This window comes from Denticeps clupeoides, chromosome 4, assembly GCF_900700375.1.
Source record: "Denticeps clupeoides chromosome 4, fDenClu1.1, whole genome shotgun sequence".
In the NCBI taxonomy this organism is placed as follows: domain Eukaryota; kingdom Metazoa; phylum Chordata; class Actinopteri; order Clupeiformes; family Denticipitidae; genus Denticeps; species Denticeps clupeoides.
This window is the reverse complement of record NC_041710.1, coordinates 27,518,434-27,538,138: the sequence shown is the minus strand read 5'-3', so window position 1 is coordinate 27,538,138 and position 19,705 is coordinate 27,518,434. Positions and strand designations below refer to the sequence as shown.

Below are 19,705 nucleotides of genomic sequence, written 5' to 3'. Positions count from 1 at the left end.
TCTGATGAGCTCGTGACAGACCGCCCTCGCACTGCTGACCAATCGATACCCCCGGGCCGGCGTCTCAGACCAGCAGTTTCGAGGGAGGCTCGGCGAATTCTCCTTCCCACAACCGCTTAATGTCGCTGACCTTGAAGAAAATTCAATTTCCACAAAACCCTCATCAACAAAACCAATGACAGCCATTTCTGAGGAGTCTGCCATTTCCTCTGCGAGCGTGGAAGACAGGATATTTATTAGCACGGCGGACAAGGGGGAGAAAAAAGAAGTCACAGAAGTGTCGGGGGGGGGGGCACAGGCAGGGATTCTGTTTGAGGAGGTAATTAAAACTTGCCCTGCGCCCCTTTGAAAGAGACCAGCAAAGTGGTAAATAGAGGCTGCAGAGCAGAGAAGCGTCCCCCGTCTCCATTAGTCATTCAGCAGCCGGAGAGCAGGATCGGCACTGAGGGAGAGCGGCGCGGCGAGAGAGAGAGAGAGAACGGGAGAGTGAGCCGCATCCACGTGGGGAATTCCCAAGGCCGAGTCTCGGGGAAAAAAGGGAAAGCCAAATGCGGAGAGAGAGAGAGAGATCCCACTGGGTGGGGATCGAGAAGGAGGGGCAGGTTCCACGGGAGATTTACAAAAAGAGAGGAGAAAAAATGACAGAAGAGAAAGGGGCCATGTCAGTAATATGGCTGCAGTATTCTTTTTCATTGTTATTATAACCGGATGTGTCCCGAGCCATTAACCCCGTCCTCTGACATGCGAAGAGTGCGAAAGAGGCAAGCGCCAGACAGACACTGGGGCAACTGGAGGAGCGAGGAAGAGACCAGCGGTTGGGATGAAGCTGCTTTGATGTCAGCGTGACTTTGGGGATGTTGGGGCGGCACTGGTTGGAGGAAGTCTGGAATCGAGGTACAGGAAGTGGGGCTGATCAAAATGCACCAGCCGACTTCCTCCAGAGGCCCCGACTGCAACCCAAGCGTGTATGTTAAACATATCAATTTCGCTACCATCTTTTGCCTAGCGTGGCACTTTTGAGGCCTGGAGGTTGTTTATGTTTGTGCCACTTTCTGACACAGTGTTTTCATTCAGTATTCATGGCTGCAAAATTCTGCCCGGATTCCTTCTCCCGTTGGGGTTCACGTACAAACAGGACCCCAGTGTGCGAAAAAAAAAAATGACATATTTCCCAAACCTTGCCACACCCTTTTCTACCGCGCCGCCAAAAAAGTGACTGACTACAGCATTCGCGGATGCAAGCTAACAAGTGTGCAGCCGGAGGTGGCACAGGAGCAAACAGCCATTAGCTTGTACTGATTATTTATTTAAATCCATTCGGGAGGGATGGACGGATGAGAAAGAGGGGGAAAAGGAAAAGTGGAGGATGAGGGTGGTTCTTCTGAATGCCAAAGAGTTTGCACGCACTGTGTGATTTTTTTCCAAGTGTGTACTCTGCGGTTGCAAGCAACATATCAATATATCAAACATATAGCTAACCCTAACTACCTAAAATAAGAAGGGCTGTGCTCTTGTTGAACTTCAGTATTAGACATTTTTAAAAATGTATTACAGGTATTATAAAGTATTATAAGCATTGCACAAGTTTCCTAACCAAGCTTAATGCACCTCTATCAAACACAATCCATGGCAGTGAACTTTTTCAATCTGAGTTTTTTTTGTTTGTCACTTGTTTCACCACACATTTTCGTTTAGGTATACTATCAAAGTAAATAAATGTGCCGATTTTGAGTGCTGCTATGCTACATAACCAGCGTGAATGTGGCTTTCACAGTGGGGTTGGTCAGGAGAGAAGTGCTCTCTGTGTGCCGTGTTATGCATGGGACCGGTCCAGGCCCATCTGGAGTTAAACCAACAAAATAAAGCAAAATAACAAAACACAGAACTGCACTTCATTAAAGCTAATGCCAGAGTACACAGACAGATAACCTTAACCTTGCCTCCCCCTGTGTGTGTGCGAGAGAGAGAGAAGGGACAAAGATATTGAGTTTATGTTAGAGAGAGAAAGAAAGAAAGTCGAGCTGAGGGAAGAGATGCTCTGCGAGTGGGAGGGAAGGCAGAAAGAAGAGAATGTGTGTGTGGGAGAGAGAGAGAGAGAGAGAGTAAGAGAGAGAGAGGGGGAGACATGGGACGGGGAGTTGTGGGCTGTCAGAAGACTGATATGAAGCGGCGCTGCTTCAAAGCTGAGGGGGCCGTGACCTGAATGTGGTGGCTGCACTTGCTGCCTAAGAGGATCAATGACAGGGGTCTGGTGGACTCTGACAGACCCACAGCTGCCTAATGGACCCAGCCTGCACCCGTCCATATGACACACACACACACACACACACACACATGCACACACCGAGTGACATGCATTCCCAGCCACAGGCTACAGGCAAGCCCCATGAACAACCAACCACACATACATGACATCTACCCGGTCCACCTAAACGCACACATACACACACGCACACAGCCGGTAACATATGGGCACACACTCACAGTTCACAGCCTTGTCGACAAGAAAGCATTCTGTCATGGCCCCAACTATCTTGTACAAAAACACACACACACGCACACACGGCTGATCAGTGATGTGAGTGAAACCACCGCCGACAAAGACGATCATGTCGAGCGACATAATAAGAGACGCAGCTAAAAATACCTCGTCTGTCTGCTGCACAGGGGCTCGAGCAGATGTTTACAATGCCCCAGATAATTTTGTCAAAAGCTGTGAGTGTTAACGTGCTGAAAGAATTGCCATGTGAACTGCAGCACGCCGTTCGTTCTTGTCTCGAGGCTTTTGTACATGGCACTTTTAAACACACGGCATTTAAAGTTATCACTTTGTTTCTCTCGTATTTTTTTTTCACCCTCTAGCATCCCGATGTCTCTGAAAACCCTCTAAGGACCCTTCTCAAGCATGACAGTCAAATCCTGTCCAAATCCAATATAGGGGGAATTACTTCCAAATTCCTTCATACATTGTAACCCTTGCGTAACCCCCGGCTCCAGCTTGAATCCATTTGGAGCCTGAATTTGGGATTCGGGAAGAGAGGGACTGTGGATTTGGCACAAGCTCGCCCAATATGAGGTCCTTGGTGTGAGTTTTGCCAGCTCTGAGGAATTCTGCAGAGATGGAAATGGCAGTCACAGGATCGCCCGCCGCCTCATACAGATTCAGATGTTTAGCTGTCTTTCAAGTGTGTCATGTTCTGGAATACTTTAGCCAGATCTCAATTACATGGCCAATTAAATTGCTCGAAATTACCACCAAATTCTCGGAGATTATCCCGAAATCCAACCGTAAACACAAACTGTCATAAAAGATCATGCATTGGAATGTCGGCCTGTTGAGGCATCATGTAGCAAAGCCTTTCTGATGGATCAGTGCATGTGACGCACAGCACAAGCCGCCGAGTCTTTACACGCATCTTCGGCGGTCGCCCGGCTCTGAACATGTGGACTCCGGCCCGCCGTGCTGTCTGTCCTGCTCCCGGTGCCTTACACACAGCGTTTCAACGCAAGCAGAACGCGAGGCCACAGCTGGTGTTTCCACATGTGGAAGGTGGAGAGCAGCGACGGAGAAGGGGATGGAGGTTGTGGGAGGAGGAGAGGAAGAAATGATGGGGCTAGGATGGGCTGGAATCACCTTGATTCAGTGCGGCGGGCTCTTTGATGTGCTCAGGAGTTGGCTCTGCTAGGCCAAGAGCGAAACGTATGACTTAAAAAAAAAAAATTCAGTTCAGCTTGACATCTTCAAATCATAACCATATGAACCCAGGAATTCCACCTCAAGAAACATTGTGGGCCTGGGCTGTGGATGAGGCATTAGGCAGTTATAACAGAAACCAGGTTGGTGGGGGGTGGGAGGGAGATACAGGGAGGCTGCAGAGGTGATGGAGGGATGCAGGGGTGGAGAAAAAGCTGAAGGCAGGGGTGGACCGTGAGGGTTTGGTGGAGGGAATACTTCCAAAAAGTGTCTGCGCAGAGCCTTACTGCCTAAAATGGAAATTTCTCAGGAAAGCAGCGTAAATGGGGTGACCTTCGCGTTGACAGAGGGAGACAGCGGGAGCGCAGGAGTTGGGGGGGGGGGGGGGGGGGGGGGGTGATGGGAAAATAAAAAAATCATGAGTTACTTACTGATACTGCTTGAACTTCAGGGCTACCCGTGAACTTTTTTTTTTTTAAATGTAAAATCCCAGATCAGACTCGTTGTAATGTGTAATTATATGCGGACACACATGACTTGGATTGAAGCAGATGAGCGCGGTGGTCGGGCTTGCCGTGCATGCCGTGCTCTGTGCCGCACAGCGGGGAAGGTCAGGAGCTCAGCGGCGGCAGCTCGCGGTGACTGCTTCCAGGGCCCCGAGACCTCTGCCGCTTAATCAAATCATGTCTTTTGGCCAGAGGACATCCTTCATTAAACGAATCAGGAAGGGAGCATATTATGCCCCCGCTGAAGCACGACTGGCTGTGCCCCCTCTACAAATTCCTCTGCGCAAGATGAGCCGGCTGCGCTGCACCCAGATGTCGGTTTTATTTGAGTAAAACAGGCCCATTGTGTCCTACCCTGCAGCCTGTCCCTGCGGAAGGGAGTGGCAGATATGTGGATGAGCGAAGGTTGCAGGGTGCGTGGGGGCAATCTTCTGGGGGGTGGTGGCGGTAGGGGTTCAGCATAGCTTAGCAGTTCCATATGGGTCTCCTGGAACATCGTCGGAGTCAGGAAAACCGCATCTCATAAAGAGAAACAGAAAAGGGGGGAAAAAAAGGAGAGAGGAAGCACAATGTTCTACAAGGACAAGAACATTACTGAGAATGTCGCTCGGCTTTCCAAATGTTGGCTGCATCTACTTCTCCTCTCAGAATGAGAGATCGAGGGATAAAGAGAAGGAGGGAGAGAGAGAGAGAGAGAGAGAGGGGCCCCAGACTGATACGAATTCCATCTGCCGGGCAGCGGCCAAGTGACAGGAGAAAATACCAGCATCTGGTCTCCATTGCTGCTGGCCCTGTGTTCCAACATGCAGTTTTCAGCATATCGTTCGGGGCTGCAGGGACGCCAGACAGGGCCGCACTGGCACCCGCAGGACTCCTCAATATTTCACACGTCGCTCTGGGATTCGGTGGGGAAAGGTGAGGGTGATTTGGTTAGTGGGCGGAGGGTGTTTGGGAAGGGAGGGTGTGTTTTTTGTTTTTTTTTGTCCGTTCCGTCTGAGCTCTGGCCAGGACGTCTGGGGTTCGGGAAGGAGGGGTTAGGTTTAAGCATCCTCAGGGCAAGTGCCCCCCCTCATCCCTGGGGGGCCCCAATAGTACAGGGTTCATAGGAGTGCGGACAGCACTGTCGGGGCAGTGGGGTGCAGATGAGAACAAAAGGAGCAGAACAAAGGAGATAGCCTGCAGCCTCGCAGTCATGTCTGAGGTGGACACATATGACACACACACACCCACACACACACATACACTCGCGAGGGCAGCCATGCACCAGCATGGCCTACCTCTAATGTCCAGATTGTCCACTAAAGCTGGTTATTAATTTTTCTGAGAAAAATCCACAAAAGCCACAGACAGAAAGGCCACAGCGGTGGCATTTATGACTCTGAAAACAGGTAGCGCATTGCACTGTGGGAGGAGATTGTGCCAAACACAGCTCATTTGATAAAACTGTTCAGTGTTTTTTTTTTTCTCCCTATTTCCCTACAGACTACAGACGCGTGTCCCAACAATTCCTTCGGGTTTTGGCACAATTTCATAATGGAATATTTAACAGCACACAACAGCAAAATGTGCTGCTGACCACAACAAATGCCATTATTTTTTAAACTACTTTATTTAATGAAAGCTCTTCAAAATTAGATCATATGGGAGTGATTTTCTCTGTCCCTGGTGTTGCCATGAGAATGTGTTTACTGTGAATACTGAGCAATTTTAGCCAAACGAACAGTTCAACAAAATTCATGTGTCTAATTTTTAGCTTGCAGTATTCAGTCCTGTGAGACTGTTTGTGTTTGAGAGTATGCAATCGTTTTTATTATTAAGTGCTATTATGTGGGTTTGGAGGTTTTAACATTATCAAGGTCAGATAAGATAAACTCACCTAAAAAAGAACAAATCATTTATTTTAATGGCTATTGACGTTATTTATAATTCTCATCTCTTGCAAATAAAAATCCAAAACACTCTAAGAGCCATTGCCCTTTATGGTATCGATTCATTACATCTACTTAAAGAGTCTATTACAGTGGTAAATTGCAAAATGTACGCATATTTAGTCATGCTTAAATATATTTTCTCTTCTTGTGATGTGCATGGCTGAGCGAATGTTAATGCATTGGTCTCTGGGTCCGGAAAAAAAAAAAGCCTAAATAATAAAAATCCAACAATCACTAATGTATGTTCTATCACAAAGTAGCAAAGGTGAATAAGGGCAGTGATTCAGGGTTGATTGACGATGACTACTGCAGAGGAGGGGTGACATCTGTGATGAAGAGTGCTGGATAGGAGCAGGGGAGCTCTGCGCTTCAATCCCATCAAAGCAAAGCTACGGGATATATACTTAATATCCACACAAGGGGAACATAAAACCATATGAAGCTATCCGTGGCGGCGGCTGGCGGTGCGCTTTGAGGAATGCAGCCGCACACTGACACAAACACAGGAGGAGAGGGGCGTGCGGCGCCGCACCAGGTGCTGCTCAGGCCGCCGCTGTGCAGGAGAGCTATCAAGGGCCGCACCTTATGATTCTAATTCCACAGCAGGGAGGTCAAGAGGGTCGGTGCGATAGGAAAAGCGGGTGGGATGAAATAACGCGGTTTTACGCAGTGCGTGTACTCAGGGGCAACAGCATCAGTGTCTGAACGGCGGTTCCTTCGTGTTCGCGTGTCGGCAGGCGAGCGGCGGTGAGTGACAGTCAATGGGCTCGATCGGCCAGAGAAACGGGCACCGGCTTATTAACGGTGACAGGCACACTACCTGGGAGACGGTCGGAGAGGGGGGGGGGGGTGGGGGGAGAAGAGAGGAGAGGATTATTCATAAGCCCCGGAGTTTAACAGCTGTAACCCCGCCGCACGGAATTACATGGACGCCGCGAGCCCACGCTCTCATTCAAACTGCTGGGCACTGGAGCGCTAACCCCGTCTGTCACCAATAAAGGAGCCAGAGAGAAAACCACGCCGCATCGCTGCGCCGTTACTGTCAGTGTCACTTACCAAGCTGCTGCAATGCGTGAGTGTGTGTGTTTTATTGTGCAAGTTAAAGACACACGCTCTTGCATGGGGTGCACAGGTCCACACTGTACCAGCATGTTTTCAAATAATGGTTTTAATCAAAAATCCGCCAGATTATTCAATAAGCACTGGTACCGCTGATGCCTATATTTAGATTATTACATTTTGCTTGGAAGCTGTCCTGTAATTTCCTAGTAGGAAGTGGGCAGAAGTAGTATGACCCTCTTTCATTTTATTTTCGACAGCTATGATTTTGATTCCCACAGAAACTAATATTCTGAAAAAAAAAAGTCATTTACAATTCACGTCAAGGCTTCTCACACACACACATACAGACATACAAAAGCCTGCATACACACCTACACAAACTCTGAGCACCTCGCCACGCCATCACTTTCTTCTTTTTTTCTTACCACGCTTATGAAATATTTATGATATATCTACAGCTGGATTAGGATGCTGACATGCATGCACACACACCCTGGAGTTCCTGGTGGGGCGGGTTGTGACATAATGTGTCAGGACCCTGATTAGCAGCAGTCAACACGCTGCCTCCTGGGCTGATAGACAGATCGGCAGATTGTGCGTTGGGTAAGTGAGTGGGATAAAAAACAAGGAAACAAGGCCAAAAAAGAAAACAAAGAGGCAGCTGGAAACAAAAGGGATGGGGGAATTAAAAATGATAAGAGGGATTCGTTAACATAAGTGCTGCTGTTGAAGGTGTTTTGTCACTCAGAGCCATTTTCCAACACCGGCCCATCACATACTGAAAAGGTGCGGAGACGCAAAAGCTGATCTGTACGTAAGAGGCGCAGAATAAGGATGCAGATTTCAAGCAACTTTTATACACCTGAGAAATGGATTTTTGTATGGCTGAAATATGTTATAAAAAAATCTACTAAAACGTGCAATGTTTCATTCATGCATACATATTATTATAATTAATGTGGCACTTTTTGTGGCACTTCATTTCACAAATAGATGTAGTTTTCTATTTATAATATATATTTTATTCAGTTTACTTCCTACTAACAACACATACACATTTACAGGTATCAGACCGTTAAATGAAAATATTTTGATATTAATTTATACATATTGCTCAATATATTTATTTATTTAAAACTACACCGGGTCCATGTGGGGTTTGGACATGTGTGCTGTCTGACCTGATGTAATAAAGGACAGTGGTGACGCAGCGTTGGTTATAGTGGTTCTCGAAAATCTTGCCTGGAGGCTTGTAAATGATTGAATTTCATATCTACTTAAGGGACTAATAGGCCTACACATTTACTTACTGTCATTCAGTGCCTGGCATCGCTAACCATTTCTAAAGAAAGAAAGAAAAAAAGGACAGAATAGCAGTAGGTGACAGCCTTGCAGAGGAGGAAGAGCCATGTCGATATGTGTCTACTCTGTGAGTGTGTGTGTGTGGGCGTTGAATCAGTTCAGAGAATCGGAGTGGTGAGGTTTACTCACAGAAGCCCCTTTTCCACATACAAGGCCTCAGAAACCGCCCCGGCCTCAGCCTGCATGCTGTTCCACTTACCCCGGCCCTCCCAGCGCCTGCCTTCCCCAGCTCTGGCAGCGGTGCGGGACACACAGGGCTAACCACAAGCACATGTTCAGTTGCTCTTAACTAATTCATTCAGGAACACTTGGGTTTGTTGCGAGACCAAAAAACCCTGTACTTTTGATTAGAAAATGTGTCTGATTCCAATTAAGGGGGGCGGTGGTGGGTGTAGAAGCAGCAAACTCACTGTGGTGGTTTTATAGTCTTCTGGTGTGACATTTTTCAATTTCTTTTTTTTACATTTCTTTCCATTTCTTTCTTTTTTTCCCAATTTTGCATACAAGGACTTCTTGCTGACAGAACACAAAAGGGAAATTGTCGGTTCTGGTAATCGTTAAGTCTTCTCTCCCTGGAACTCCATGGAGTCTTCAGCACTTTTTTTTTCTTTTTTTTATTAGGGTAATCATTTAAAATAATCATATTTTGTCAGCAGAGCACGGAAAGGCTGTAATGTGGTTGAACTGTAACTGCTAATAATTACAGGCTGTCACGTACGACGAGTCTATTATTATTTGTAATTCTACTATGAACCTTTTGTAGACCTGATTGTGAATCTGATTATACTTCTCACTACTGATTATAGTTCTAATTATTGCTCTGTTCGTTGTTCAAATGTGGTGATGAGGTTAAAGCCACATGTATTAACCGTGTAATTTTATTTAGCTTTACTGATGCATACATAGTAAACAGACTTATTACTTGTTTGCGTATGTGACAGTGTATATACGGGAGCCTGTTGAAAGAGTGTCGGAGTGCGCGTGCGTTTGTACCTGTAGGATGTAGCCCCTGACGTAGTCGCGGAGTGTCCAGCCCAGCCCGTGCAGTATGTGCAGTACCTCCTCCTGTTTGAGGACGCTGAACAGCCGGTCCAGCAGGATCTTGAGCCGCACGGGCACCGCCTGCGTTCCGTACAGCATCAGGCTGCTGATGTCGAACACCACGTTGGACTGGACGATCTCCACCTGCGTCGGGTGGTACAGATGCTGCGTGCTCAGCTTGTCTAGAGCTGCAGGGACAAACACACAGGCAGACACAGATGCAGAAATAAAAACGAAATGCATCAATATTAGACCAGAGCCAAGGCACAATAATAACAATAATAAATATTATTATTATTTGTATTATTGTTATTATTAATTATACTGCATGCACAATATTTTCCAAAAAAAATAATTTCTTTAAATTCTGTTGAATTATAATATAGAAAAAAAGATATAAATTATAGAATTTCGAATATTTTAAATGTCATAAGACATAAGATGCAATTAATATTAAAAAAACAATCTAATATTAGAAAAGCTTAATGTAAAAAACAATTATGTCTATTTATTAATGTATTAAAATATATATTTTTTAAATCATATTATCATATCATAGAGTGCTAGTCAATAATCACCTATTCAAGGTGTATTAAACAAAAGTAAATAAAAGCAGAACTGAGAGCGATCCGAGCACATTGCACGCCGGTTATGAAATGAAGAGATCACATTTAACAGAGTTCAAATGAGAGAAACAACAGATTCACAGGGATGCTTAACAAGTTCAGGAGACAACAGAAGAGAACCTATTAACAGCTGCTGTTACACACACAAACACACACACACACACACACACACTCGATTCAGGCTAATGACTATCAAGTTCTGCCCTTGACTCCTGTCTTCATAGGGAAGCATCGGCTCACTCAGCACCCCAAGATAACACACCTATGAGATAAAAGCTCTGGCATTAATGTAATTGTCTACCTTTTTTCTCTTTAGCCTAATCTCCCTTTCTCTCTTTCTTCTTTTCTCCACCCTCTCACTGACATTTCTCTTTTTCGGTATCTTACTATCGTTTTGCGCCCGGTCCCTCTATATTCCAGCGTTGCGCGCACACTTTCTCTATCCCTCACCCTGACTGTCTGTGTGACACCTGGTTTTGTCTCCTCAGATCCCGGGACAGGTTTTCCGCTGACGAGGTTTTTACCTGACAACAGGCCCCTGCCAAACACGAAGATAATAAAATATGAAGAAGTGCTTGTCAGAGCATCTGCCAATGCTACAGATGAAATGAAAAGACGGAGGTGAAGAGGGGGAGAGTGTGTGGTGTCTGACAGTTCTCCGGCAGATTAAAACTAGGGAGGCCTGTGACGGTCGCTGAAGGGCCCTGACTTTCTTCACCCAGCCAAACAGGTGTATCCTTTTATCTCTCTCTCTCTTCCTTTCTTTCGTTTTTCTCTACTGATGTATTTTATCTTCTTAACCACAATTAATAAACTAACCACATAAAAAAAAATAAAAAAATTATATGTGTACTCAGTTGATTGAATTCACCTCATTCTTGTTCCTGATTTTTTTCCCTTTTCGCTTCATTCATTCTTTTTATTCCTCATACTGGTTTTCTATTCCTTGTTTCATTATTGATCAAGGCCCCCTCATGCCTCGTTTGTGGAGTGTTGCCAGTGCACTCGAGTGTTATAATTGTAGTCCACACTGACAAACATAACGGGGGACCGTGTTTTTTCCAGAACTTTCCTCCGGAGCTCTGACTCCGCGGGCACAAGGGGTGTGTGAGTCAGGGCTCATCTACTGGCTAAAGAGACAGCTTTACAAGGGGCCATAACTTCACAGGGGATGGAGGAGCGAGGGATCAGACCAGATAAAAAGATAAAAGAGAGGAGCATGAGGGACCAAGTGAGAGAGAGAGAGAGAGAGAGAGAGAGAGAACATTATGCTAAAACCCAAGCCACCAGTTATTCTGTCTTGCACTATCACTTGTTATTATCTCAGTTTCTAACGTGTGCTGCAAACTTGTAACACGGCTTTGTGGTGTGATGCTGGGAACACATCAATACAAGATCATAATGAATATCTTCGAGGAGGAGGGACACACACACACACACACACACACACACACATACTCACCATGAGCTACCCAGCCATGTTTGCACTGGTCACATGTACGCAGGTGTATTTTTCCCGGCTGGAAACACTCGCACGTGCAGTTCACCAGAGTACAGCGAATGGCCTGCAGGAGGACAAGAAATAACAGGACATGTTACACTGATCACTGAATAGGAAAGAGAATTAAAGGAAAAACAAAGATGAGCAAGTCCGATGCTAACAAAAACAGATGAATGAATTACGCTAGAAAACCACACTAAATGTCTCAGCTTCTGACAGGACTTCCTGTCATTTTGCACAAAGACTCCTCACGCTTGTGTCACATTAATGTAAAGCCATTTGTATCCCCTTCCCCCACCCGCTTCACCTGAAACAGGGCGGTTTTTACCCACATTTCGAAATTTCACGTGTTTTGACAAAGCCTCCATTACGTGCAGTGTGCTCTGAACTGGAACTGACCCTGAAAGCTTTTAGCGGTGAGAGGTTAAGCGTCCAGACAGCTCAGGAGCGACTCGGCCCAACACACTGCATTGTCTGATAAGACGTCTCCCTAATCACGGAGCAACTAAATAGAGTCTCGAGAGGACAAAAAGAAGAGAGGGGGGAAAAAAAGGACAGGAGGAATATTCATAAAGAAAATGTCCTCCTCCCTTTCTGTTTTTTTTTTTTTTTTCCCACCTTCATTCTCTTGTTACAGACTGAAAACTAATAACATTAATAAATTGTTTTGGAGCTGTTTGAGTTTCATTCTAGAACGTCTGTTAATGATTTCATCGGCGTGTGGAGCAGCAGCTCCAGGCCACAAATTTCCTCCTCGCACGGACGGTAGATGGTGCGTTCAGGAGAGGTGGGCATCAATCACGGCCGCTGTGCCAGCCTTATCAGCTCTTTGTTATTTTTTAAAGAGTTTTAGAGAAATTGATACGTCAAAATAATAGCTTGAAACCCTTCAGATTAATCAGAGACAAATTACTGTAAGCAGAAAAAAAAAACACTTGTGGTCATTTTTGGTAAATTGGAGCCTCGTTCGTGGTGAATTACATGAATGGGGCGACGTACGGAAAAGTTCCTGTTTCCAGGAAAGTCTCATTTATTAAAAAAAATAATAATAATGAAAAAAAAACTGGGTAAGTCAACGATTACATTTTCCTGAAAACATATTGCCCGGCCAAATGAGGAGGTGTTGACCAAAACATAACAAATGAGAGGCTCTGGCAGGCGAGAGTGGGATTCCAGAACGTTCTGATTGCGTTTTTCACATTTAGCCCAGACCAAGGGGCTGAAAAAGCGCCGTCTTTGTTATGACTAGCCTTCGAGCCGAAACCACCGAAGCTGAGATCAGAAGCTGCAGCTATTACTCACCGTTAATCAAAGCAACCACGGCCTCAAAATTATTAGCAAATTTAGCAAATCAGATCGCTGGAGAGAATTGTTGTTCTACATTTTTGCAACGTGCCCTTGAATTTATTTCATTGACTTGATTATAGTGTCGCAAAATGTGCAACCTGAAATGTCATAACTGCGGCGGCGGTGCGTTTAGTGCGGCAGGTGATGTGACAATGACCACGCCCGCTCTCTCGGCCCCACATTTCACAGCGGCGCCACATGCCACCCAGAGCCTTCCAGCAGCACGGGTCGCCGGATTGGCAGGCAGCAACCACAGTTAACGTGCTGTAATCCCGGATTAATGACACATTACAACTTGGCCAGAGAGTCACTGCTTTTGGTGAGAGTGTCATAGTTTATGCTGTTGTTGTTGTAATCAAGGAGTTTTTTTTTTATGCCCACTGTGGTTTTTATTGTATTTTGTTGCCTACTGCTCCTTCTGCTTAAGAACAGCCTTGTCTCGCTGGCTGTGTCTCTTGTTCGTTTACTCCCTGCAGTGTAATGTGAGGAACTGTTAAAGTAGTTTATTTACCTCCGTGTTACCATTTGAGCTCGTCCGAGTTGTCATTGGCAAATATCTCATGAAATATTACACTAAAAGGCCTTTTTTTATGTGTAAAACAAGCATATACACACCTATATAGTGACATGACAAAAGCACAAACAAGGTGGCAGGTTTCATAATTAACGTTTGATCAAAGCGTTATCTGGCTGATTTGTCACTGTGATACAGAGCCTGTTGCCGTGCTCGTGCCAGCGGAGTGAACAGCTAAAAAGGAGCGAATGGAAATATCAGGGCTTCCTCCTTGTTTACAAGCGGGCGCCCTGACAAGCCATGAGTGTTATAACGTGGCCCTAATAAAGCAATTAGAGGCCCATGGGCGGCCCTGACCGGCACAGTGACACAGACCTTCTAATCACGGGGTTATTAGGGCATTAGGGCATAAAAGAAAAGTTAACAGCACACATGGCACAAGCTCTGGGCAGCGTGAATACCTACAGTGGACACGTCCCAGGCACACGGTCGGTGACGGTGTGAGTCAGGGAGCGAGACGGAGCGAGGTGGCGGGGGCAGAGTGCAAGAAAAAGAAAGATGTATCAAATGAAGAATTTAAACAGGAAGAGAGCCCCAGACTATGGGGTTATGGACTGTGGGAATGATTGGAACGCCTCTTATTCATGTGACCTTGTCTTTCTGTGTGTCTCTCTCACACACGCACAGACACTGTGGTTGTCACTGCAGTGAGGAGGAGAACCTCTGTGTTATCAGTGCTCCTGCCAGAATATGTGTGTATGTGTGTGTGTGTGAGAGAGTGTGTCATTGTAGTGTCTGGCCAGGGCTTCCTCTCTGGCTCTGACCACAGAACAGGGGGACGGTCATCAGAAGGACAGGAGGGGTGTGTGTTTCTGGGGGAGGCTGGAAGAAGATGATGGGTTGCAGTCCAATTTTATAAAGAAAAATAATGGAAGGGAAACTTTTTTTTTTCATTAAAAAACCATTTACAGATCATTTGAGACCCCGGGGTATGTAAAAACTGGCAACACCATGAGAACAGCATTTTGAAAAACCAAACGAAAAGAAAAATACTAAGAAAAAGAAATGTGCTTCCTTTTCTCTGCAGGACCTGTGGGACACAGGACCCTGGTATGAAATCATACATATTCTGTTCTCTTGTTTTTTCTCTTGTCTTTCCCTCTTTCTTCGGTGTAAAAAGTCTGAGGGATGGTGGCCTTTAGCCCCCCCCCCCATCGCGTCCAGCCAGTCTGGTTCTGCTCAGGGCGCTTGGAGGAGCGCTAAGTGAGTGTGTGGCTTCTCAGGCCTGACTGTTTAGTTGAGGCCACATGTATAATGGATGTTGTCGTTGGCTGCGGGACTCTGTCCCAGCCCAGTTAGTATAAACACTGGCAGGCAGCGCCGCGCCGAGCTCCGGGACGCTTCTGAATCAAAGGTCCCTGTTGCTACACAAGGCGCCGGATGTGCTGATAGTGGAGCGGCAGAACCACCGAACTCCTCCAGCAGCAGCCTCCTGCTGTGGCAATTGAGCGCCTGTGGCTGACCTGGATGACCGATGAAGCTAAAGCGGCCCGGCCGCCTAACATGCTAATCGCGACCACCTCAACAGTGAAAATGCGGCAGTGAAGTCAGCCGTGGACTCCCACAATTACGACATGGGAGTTTCACACACACAAGTTAGACAAGTTCATCATGGATTTTCGTAGTACTTTGTTGGCGTTGGCTCACGGCTCGCTTCGCCACCGTCACCCCGATCCCCATCACCCCCTCCCGCCCCACGCGCTTTCCTGATGTCCAGCTGAGGGCTGCATTGCCAGGGGCTCATGGGCAGGATGGTAGTGGGCAGACGGAGTCTTTTCAGCAAAAGACGCACCTCAGCCAGCTACGACCAGCGATTCGTGGAATCTGCCCTGAAAGGTACAGACACACACACACACACACACACTCGAGCACCCTCACACATATGCAGAGCAAAGCCCACCGACACGGGGTCGCTGGCAGACACAAAGTGGCGTCCTCTTTTCCACCCACAAGATGTTATCTCATCCGCTGGTGTCGCTGCCGAGGCGCAGCCGCTCCGTGTCAGACATGTGCAGCCAACGTGCGAGGGAAAAGCCCGACTCATATGATAAAGCCAGCCCTCTCCGGACGCGAACCAGAGCCTCCGCAGGGCACATATTGAAAACAGGTGACAAATAAAGCCATGCAAAAACGTGAGAGAGCTTTTCTCGGACGAAAAAGCAACATACCCCCGGAGCAAACAGTCCAAAATGATTTATCTAAAGCACTTATGCAGGTTCGGGACCGTAGTGTCACTGAAATTGTTTTTTTTCTCTTCAATGAAGTGACTATCATCCTGTCGATGTGCACAGCTGCCATGAGGGTCTTTGACATGGGCCAGAGTGACTAGCACTATGATAATGCGAGCCAAATGGGGCGTAAGTCCACAGTGAATAAGAATGAGTGAAAGGGATGAGAGGAAGACAAAAGCGTGTGTTCCTGCCGAGAACTCAGAACCCCTTTTTTCTTTTGTGTTGCCACATAGTTAAGGTGCATTTGTGGACACATCATGCTTAATTTGTGCAAATGTCTTGTTTTATTTCAATATATATATATATTTATCTCAAATGAAATTTTATTTTGCATATGAATAAAATGTAATAATAACTAATTCTATTTTGGATAAGTGACACAACATTATTGTTTGAAATACAAAATTCTAATCACAGCTTCAGGCCAAACAAAAAAAACAGTCACATCATGCCGTAGTCAAGAGATTGTTACACTGTACTATACTGTAGTCAAGAGATTGTTACACTGTACTATACTGTAGTCAAGAGATTGTTGTACTATTTTAAGCCACAAAATGTGACATTAACAACCAGCCCAGCCACGGATGTCATCAGCAGCAAGCTGTTAACACACACTTATCTCTAAGGAGTCTTATTGCAGTCTCAGCCTCATACAAAGTGAATGAAAATTAAAATAAACGTGCGAGGAAAAAATGAGGGATTAAAAAACTTATGAATGCAGATGAATTCCTGATGTTTTTGGCCACGTCGATTTGATGGGATTTCTGCACCGGCCGGGACAGAGAAATGATTTCCACACCACGTCTATAATCTGGGAACCAGTACACGGCCTAAGTGGCAGTCCAAATATGATTGCGGTGAAATCACCACTGTCCTGTTCTTCAAGAGACAAAATGCACATATTCCTCATAAATACAACAGTTGCAAACAGAGATGTTCAGAAACAGGTAATGTACTGAGTATCCGTATGATATCAGATCTTCTAAGGCCACCCCATGGCAATATCCAATCACATGCTTGTGGTTGAAAGCTTATCAACAGTACAATAGTATCTGCAGTATTTAGGACACACCGCAGCCCCCCCTGTGGATCTCTGTCTTTCTCACATATGGACAGAGCCAAACTCCTCAAAACATTCCCAGATACCTCTCCCTTGCTTATTGTGGTAAGGCAGAGTCCTGCACTGTCTAGCATTTGGTGATGATTAAGGCCCCTCCGACCGGCCAGGGAGATAGGGCTTGGCTTGGTGAGTGGAAGCAGGCGCTCTCGGTGTCCTCCTACGAGGTCCGGCTGTGAATGCACACTGGGCTGCCTTGTGCTTGTTTATAAAGAGAGGGAAGGGACCCAGCTGGTTATGGGACACAGACATCGCCCTAAACACTACACTGGGAGTGTGGGGTCATCGCCGTCTAATCGCACCAAACACATGGAGAGTTTGAATGGCATCACTGCACGAAAAAAAATTCTGATGGCAGGATCTGACCTCAAAATGGGAGTGCATTTCTGAGAGGGACAAAGGAGGAGTGATAAAAAAAAAAAAAAAAAACACTTACTTGAGCTCCACCCTTCCCCCTTCCCTTGGCTGAGGGGCAAGGCTGGGCTCTGAGGACCCATCTCAAAACCTCAGAGCACCAGAGATCAAACTAGCCCTACCCTGTGACACGTCCAGCCAAGCTCAGTGTCCAGAGGAATACGCACTGTTCAAAGTGTTGCAGAGAGCGATAGGGAAAAGGAAAGAGACAGAAAGAACAAGGAGGGTGGGGCGAAGGGAGGAGGAGCAGGGGGTCTTCTGTGACTGATCTTTCCCCCTTTTCTCCTGCCGTCACCTGCTGGTTTTGTCCAGGTGTTTTATGGCTATCTTGAGGCTGCGCGGCTACAGGCCGCGAGGAACCTCGGCCAATCCTTTAGTCTGGAGCGGCGCATTCCTCAGCCAGATGGTGGACAGGCTCTGTCCGAACAACGCCAGTCTCTCTATCTCTCACCTTTGCCTCCGCATGTGTATGCATGTGTGTGTGTGCGCACAGAAGGAATGTTGGTCACTATGATGTCCTTGTGTGCTGCTGAGTTAAGGTCTACAGGACATAGAATGTACACCTTTGTATTTAGTGGCAGAGCGCTACACAACTGATTTATGGATAATCTGCGCCTGTACTGTACAATAACGTTGAAACTGAACAGCTAGATGAAACAAGAGAAGATGGAACCCAAATAACCAGCCCACCACCACACTGATTAGCATTTTATAGCACTTTTTCTTCACAATTTAGCCAGCTGAAGTCCATCACCCAACTCCACACTTTGGGTTCCTTTAGTCATTGCGTCTTCACGGAATCAGGTGCACTCTCACCTAATGGCTTTGTAAATATACCAATGAGCAAACAGTTGTGTGTATTTGCCGTCCCCTCCAAAAGTATTGGAGCAGGCCAATTAATTCGTTTTAATTTTTCCGTGCATTTGATCAAACAAGCAAGTTGCTTGTAGGCCATGCAACAAAACATAAAGCATTTTTACTTTAATTTAGTTCTGTTCCAATACTTTTGCTCTTCTGAAAACCTGGGTGGTTTGATATGAAACGTGTTGTGTTCAGATCTCTTTTTTTATATCCATCTTTTCATCTTATAAACCGATTTCTTTTAAATCACAGCAAGAACTAATTAATTGGTCTTGCTGTTAATGCTTTCTGAGTGGTCTGAAAGTTGTGTGTTTGTGTATGAGAGAGAGCGTGTGTGTGTGTCAGAGGTTCGGTAGATCTGGGAGACTCCTTGGTCTCATTAATCTGTCCTCACATGCTGTCCTGTCGCGTCCCGTCAGGCGGTTGTCCCCTCTGGAGAGGGTCACTAAAGATGGGGCATGTTTCAGCTCTGACTAATGCCATTAGAGAGGGAGACACACACACACACACACATATTCAGTCCAAATACAGTACATAACCCCACATACATGCATATATAACCCATAGCACAGAAACAGATACACGTACACACACACACTGGCAATAAAACACACACTCAACACCCTGATCACACTGACAACAGTGGCATTGCTCTCGTCACGGTTCTGCAGAAGCACTTGAGATTAAAAGTTGAATCTGACATGAAGACAGCTTCACCCCACTGCTGTCTGCAGCGCTGCGCCGCTGAGCACCGACCCCTCACAACAGCCATAAACCCCCATTACCGCCCCCCTCACAAACTGTCCAAACAGCAATATCATAAAATGTCACTGATTAGTCATGACATTAACCAAATTCCCAGCGCCCTGCCTTCGTCCACCTCCGAACTGAGCTCAACGCCTACAGCGGTCACTGTCACACTCCTCAAAACACACTTCTTTGACACGCAAGTCGGAAGTTGCCATACCTTTGCCTGCATAGCACTGATTCTGGTCCCAACTACGACCACGGCCTCCACAGATCTACTGCAGCAAACGTGTCCTACACACAGCCACCTCCATCAGATCAGTGGAGTACGAGAGAGAGAGAGAGAGAGAGAGAGAGAGCAGCCAGCTCTTCCATTACCACTGTGACAACTGTAGAGCTGTCCCTCCCACACGACCACGACCCGGCCATGTGACAGTGTATGTGTGAAAGAGAGAGAGAGCGTGAGGGGGAGGGAAGGAGGAATCCTTATTCCTTAGTGACCAGAGTCTGCCTGTGTGTGTGTGTGTGTCAGTCAGAGAGGGAAAAGACAGAGAGGAGGGACGAAGGGCACTCCCTTTATCAGGCCTCACAAAGTTCAGAGATAGAGGGGCTGAAGTGGAGGAGATGAGTGTCACAGGTCACATTCGGAGAGGGGACAGCTTACGACACCCGCTGTTTATCCGGTTAAACA

The 19,705-nt window shown here is 46.3% G+C and overlaps 1 protein-coding gene across 8 annotated transcripts in view; it reads right to left on the bottom strand.

Annotated features, from left to right (window-relative positions):
* The window catches only part of bnc2 (basonuclin zinc finger protein 2), a 137,513-nt gene that overhangs the window by 28,840 nt on the left and 88,968 nt on the right, over window positions 1–19,705 (bottom strand). For 7 of the 8 annotated variants that reach the window (XM_028977424.1, XM_028977431.1, XM_028977427.1 and 4 more), the window contains 2 exons: window positions 11,685–11,787; window positions 9,549–9,784 (listed from right to left, as the gene is read on the bottom strand). In XM_028977424.1, coding sequence (XP_028833257.1) covers window positions 9,549–9,784; window positions 11,685–11,787 — 339 coding nt within the window. Of the gene's footprint in view, window positions 1–9,548; window positions 9,785–11,684; window positions 11,788–19,234; window positions 19,436–19,705 lie in introns of those variants that run through there. The other variant, XM_028977429.1, reaches the window with a different exon arrangement.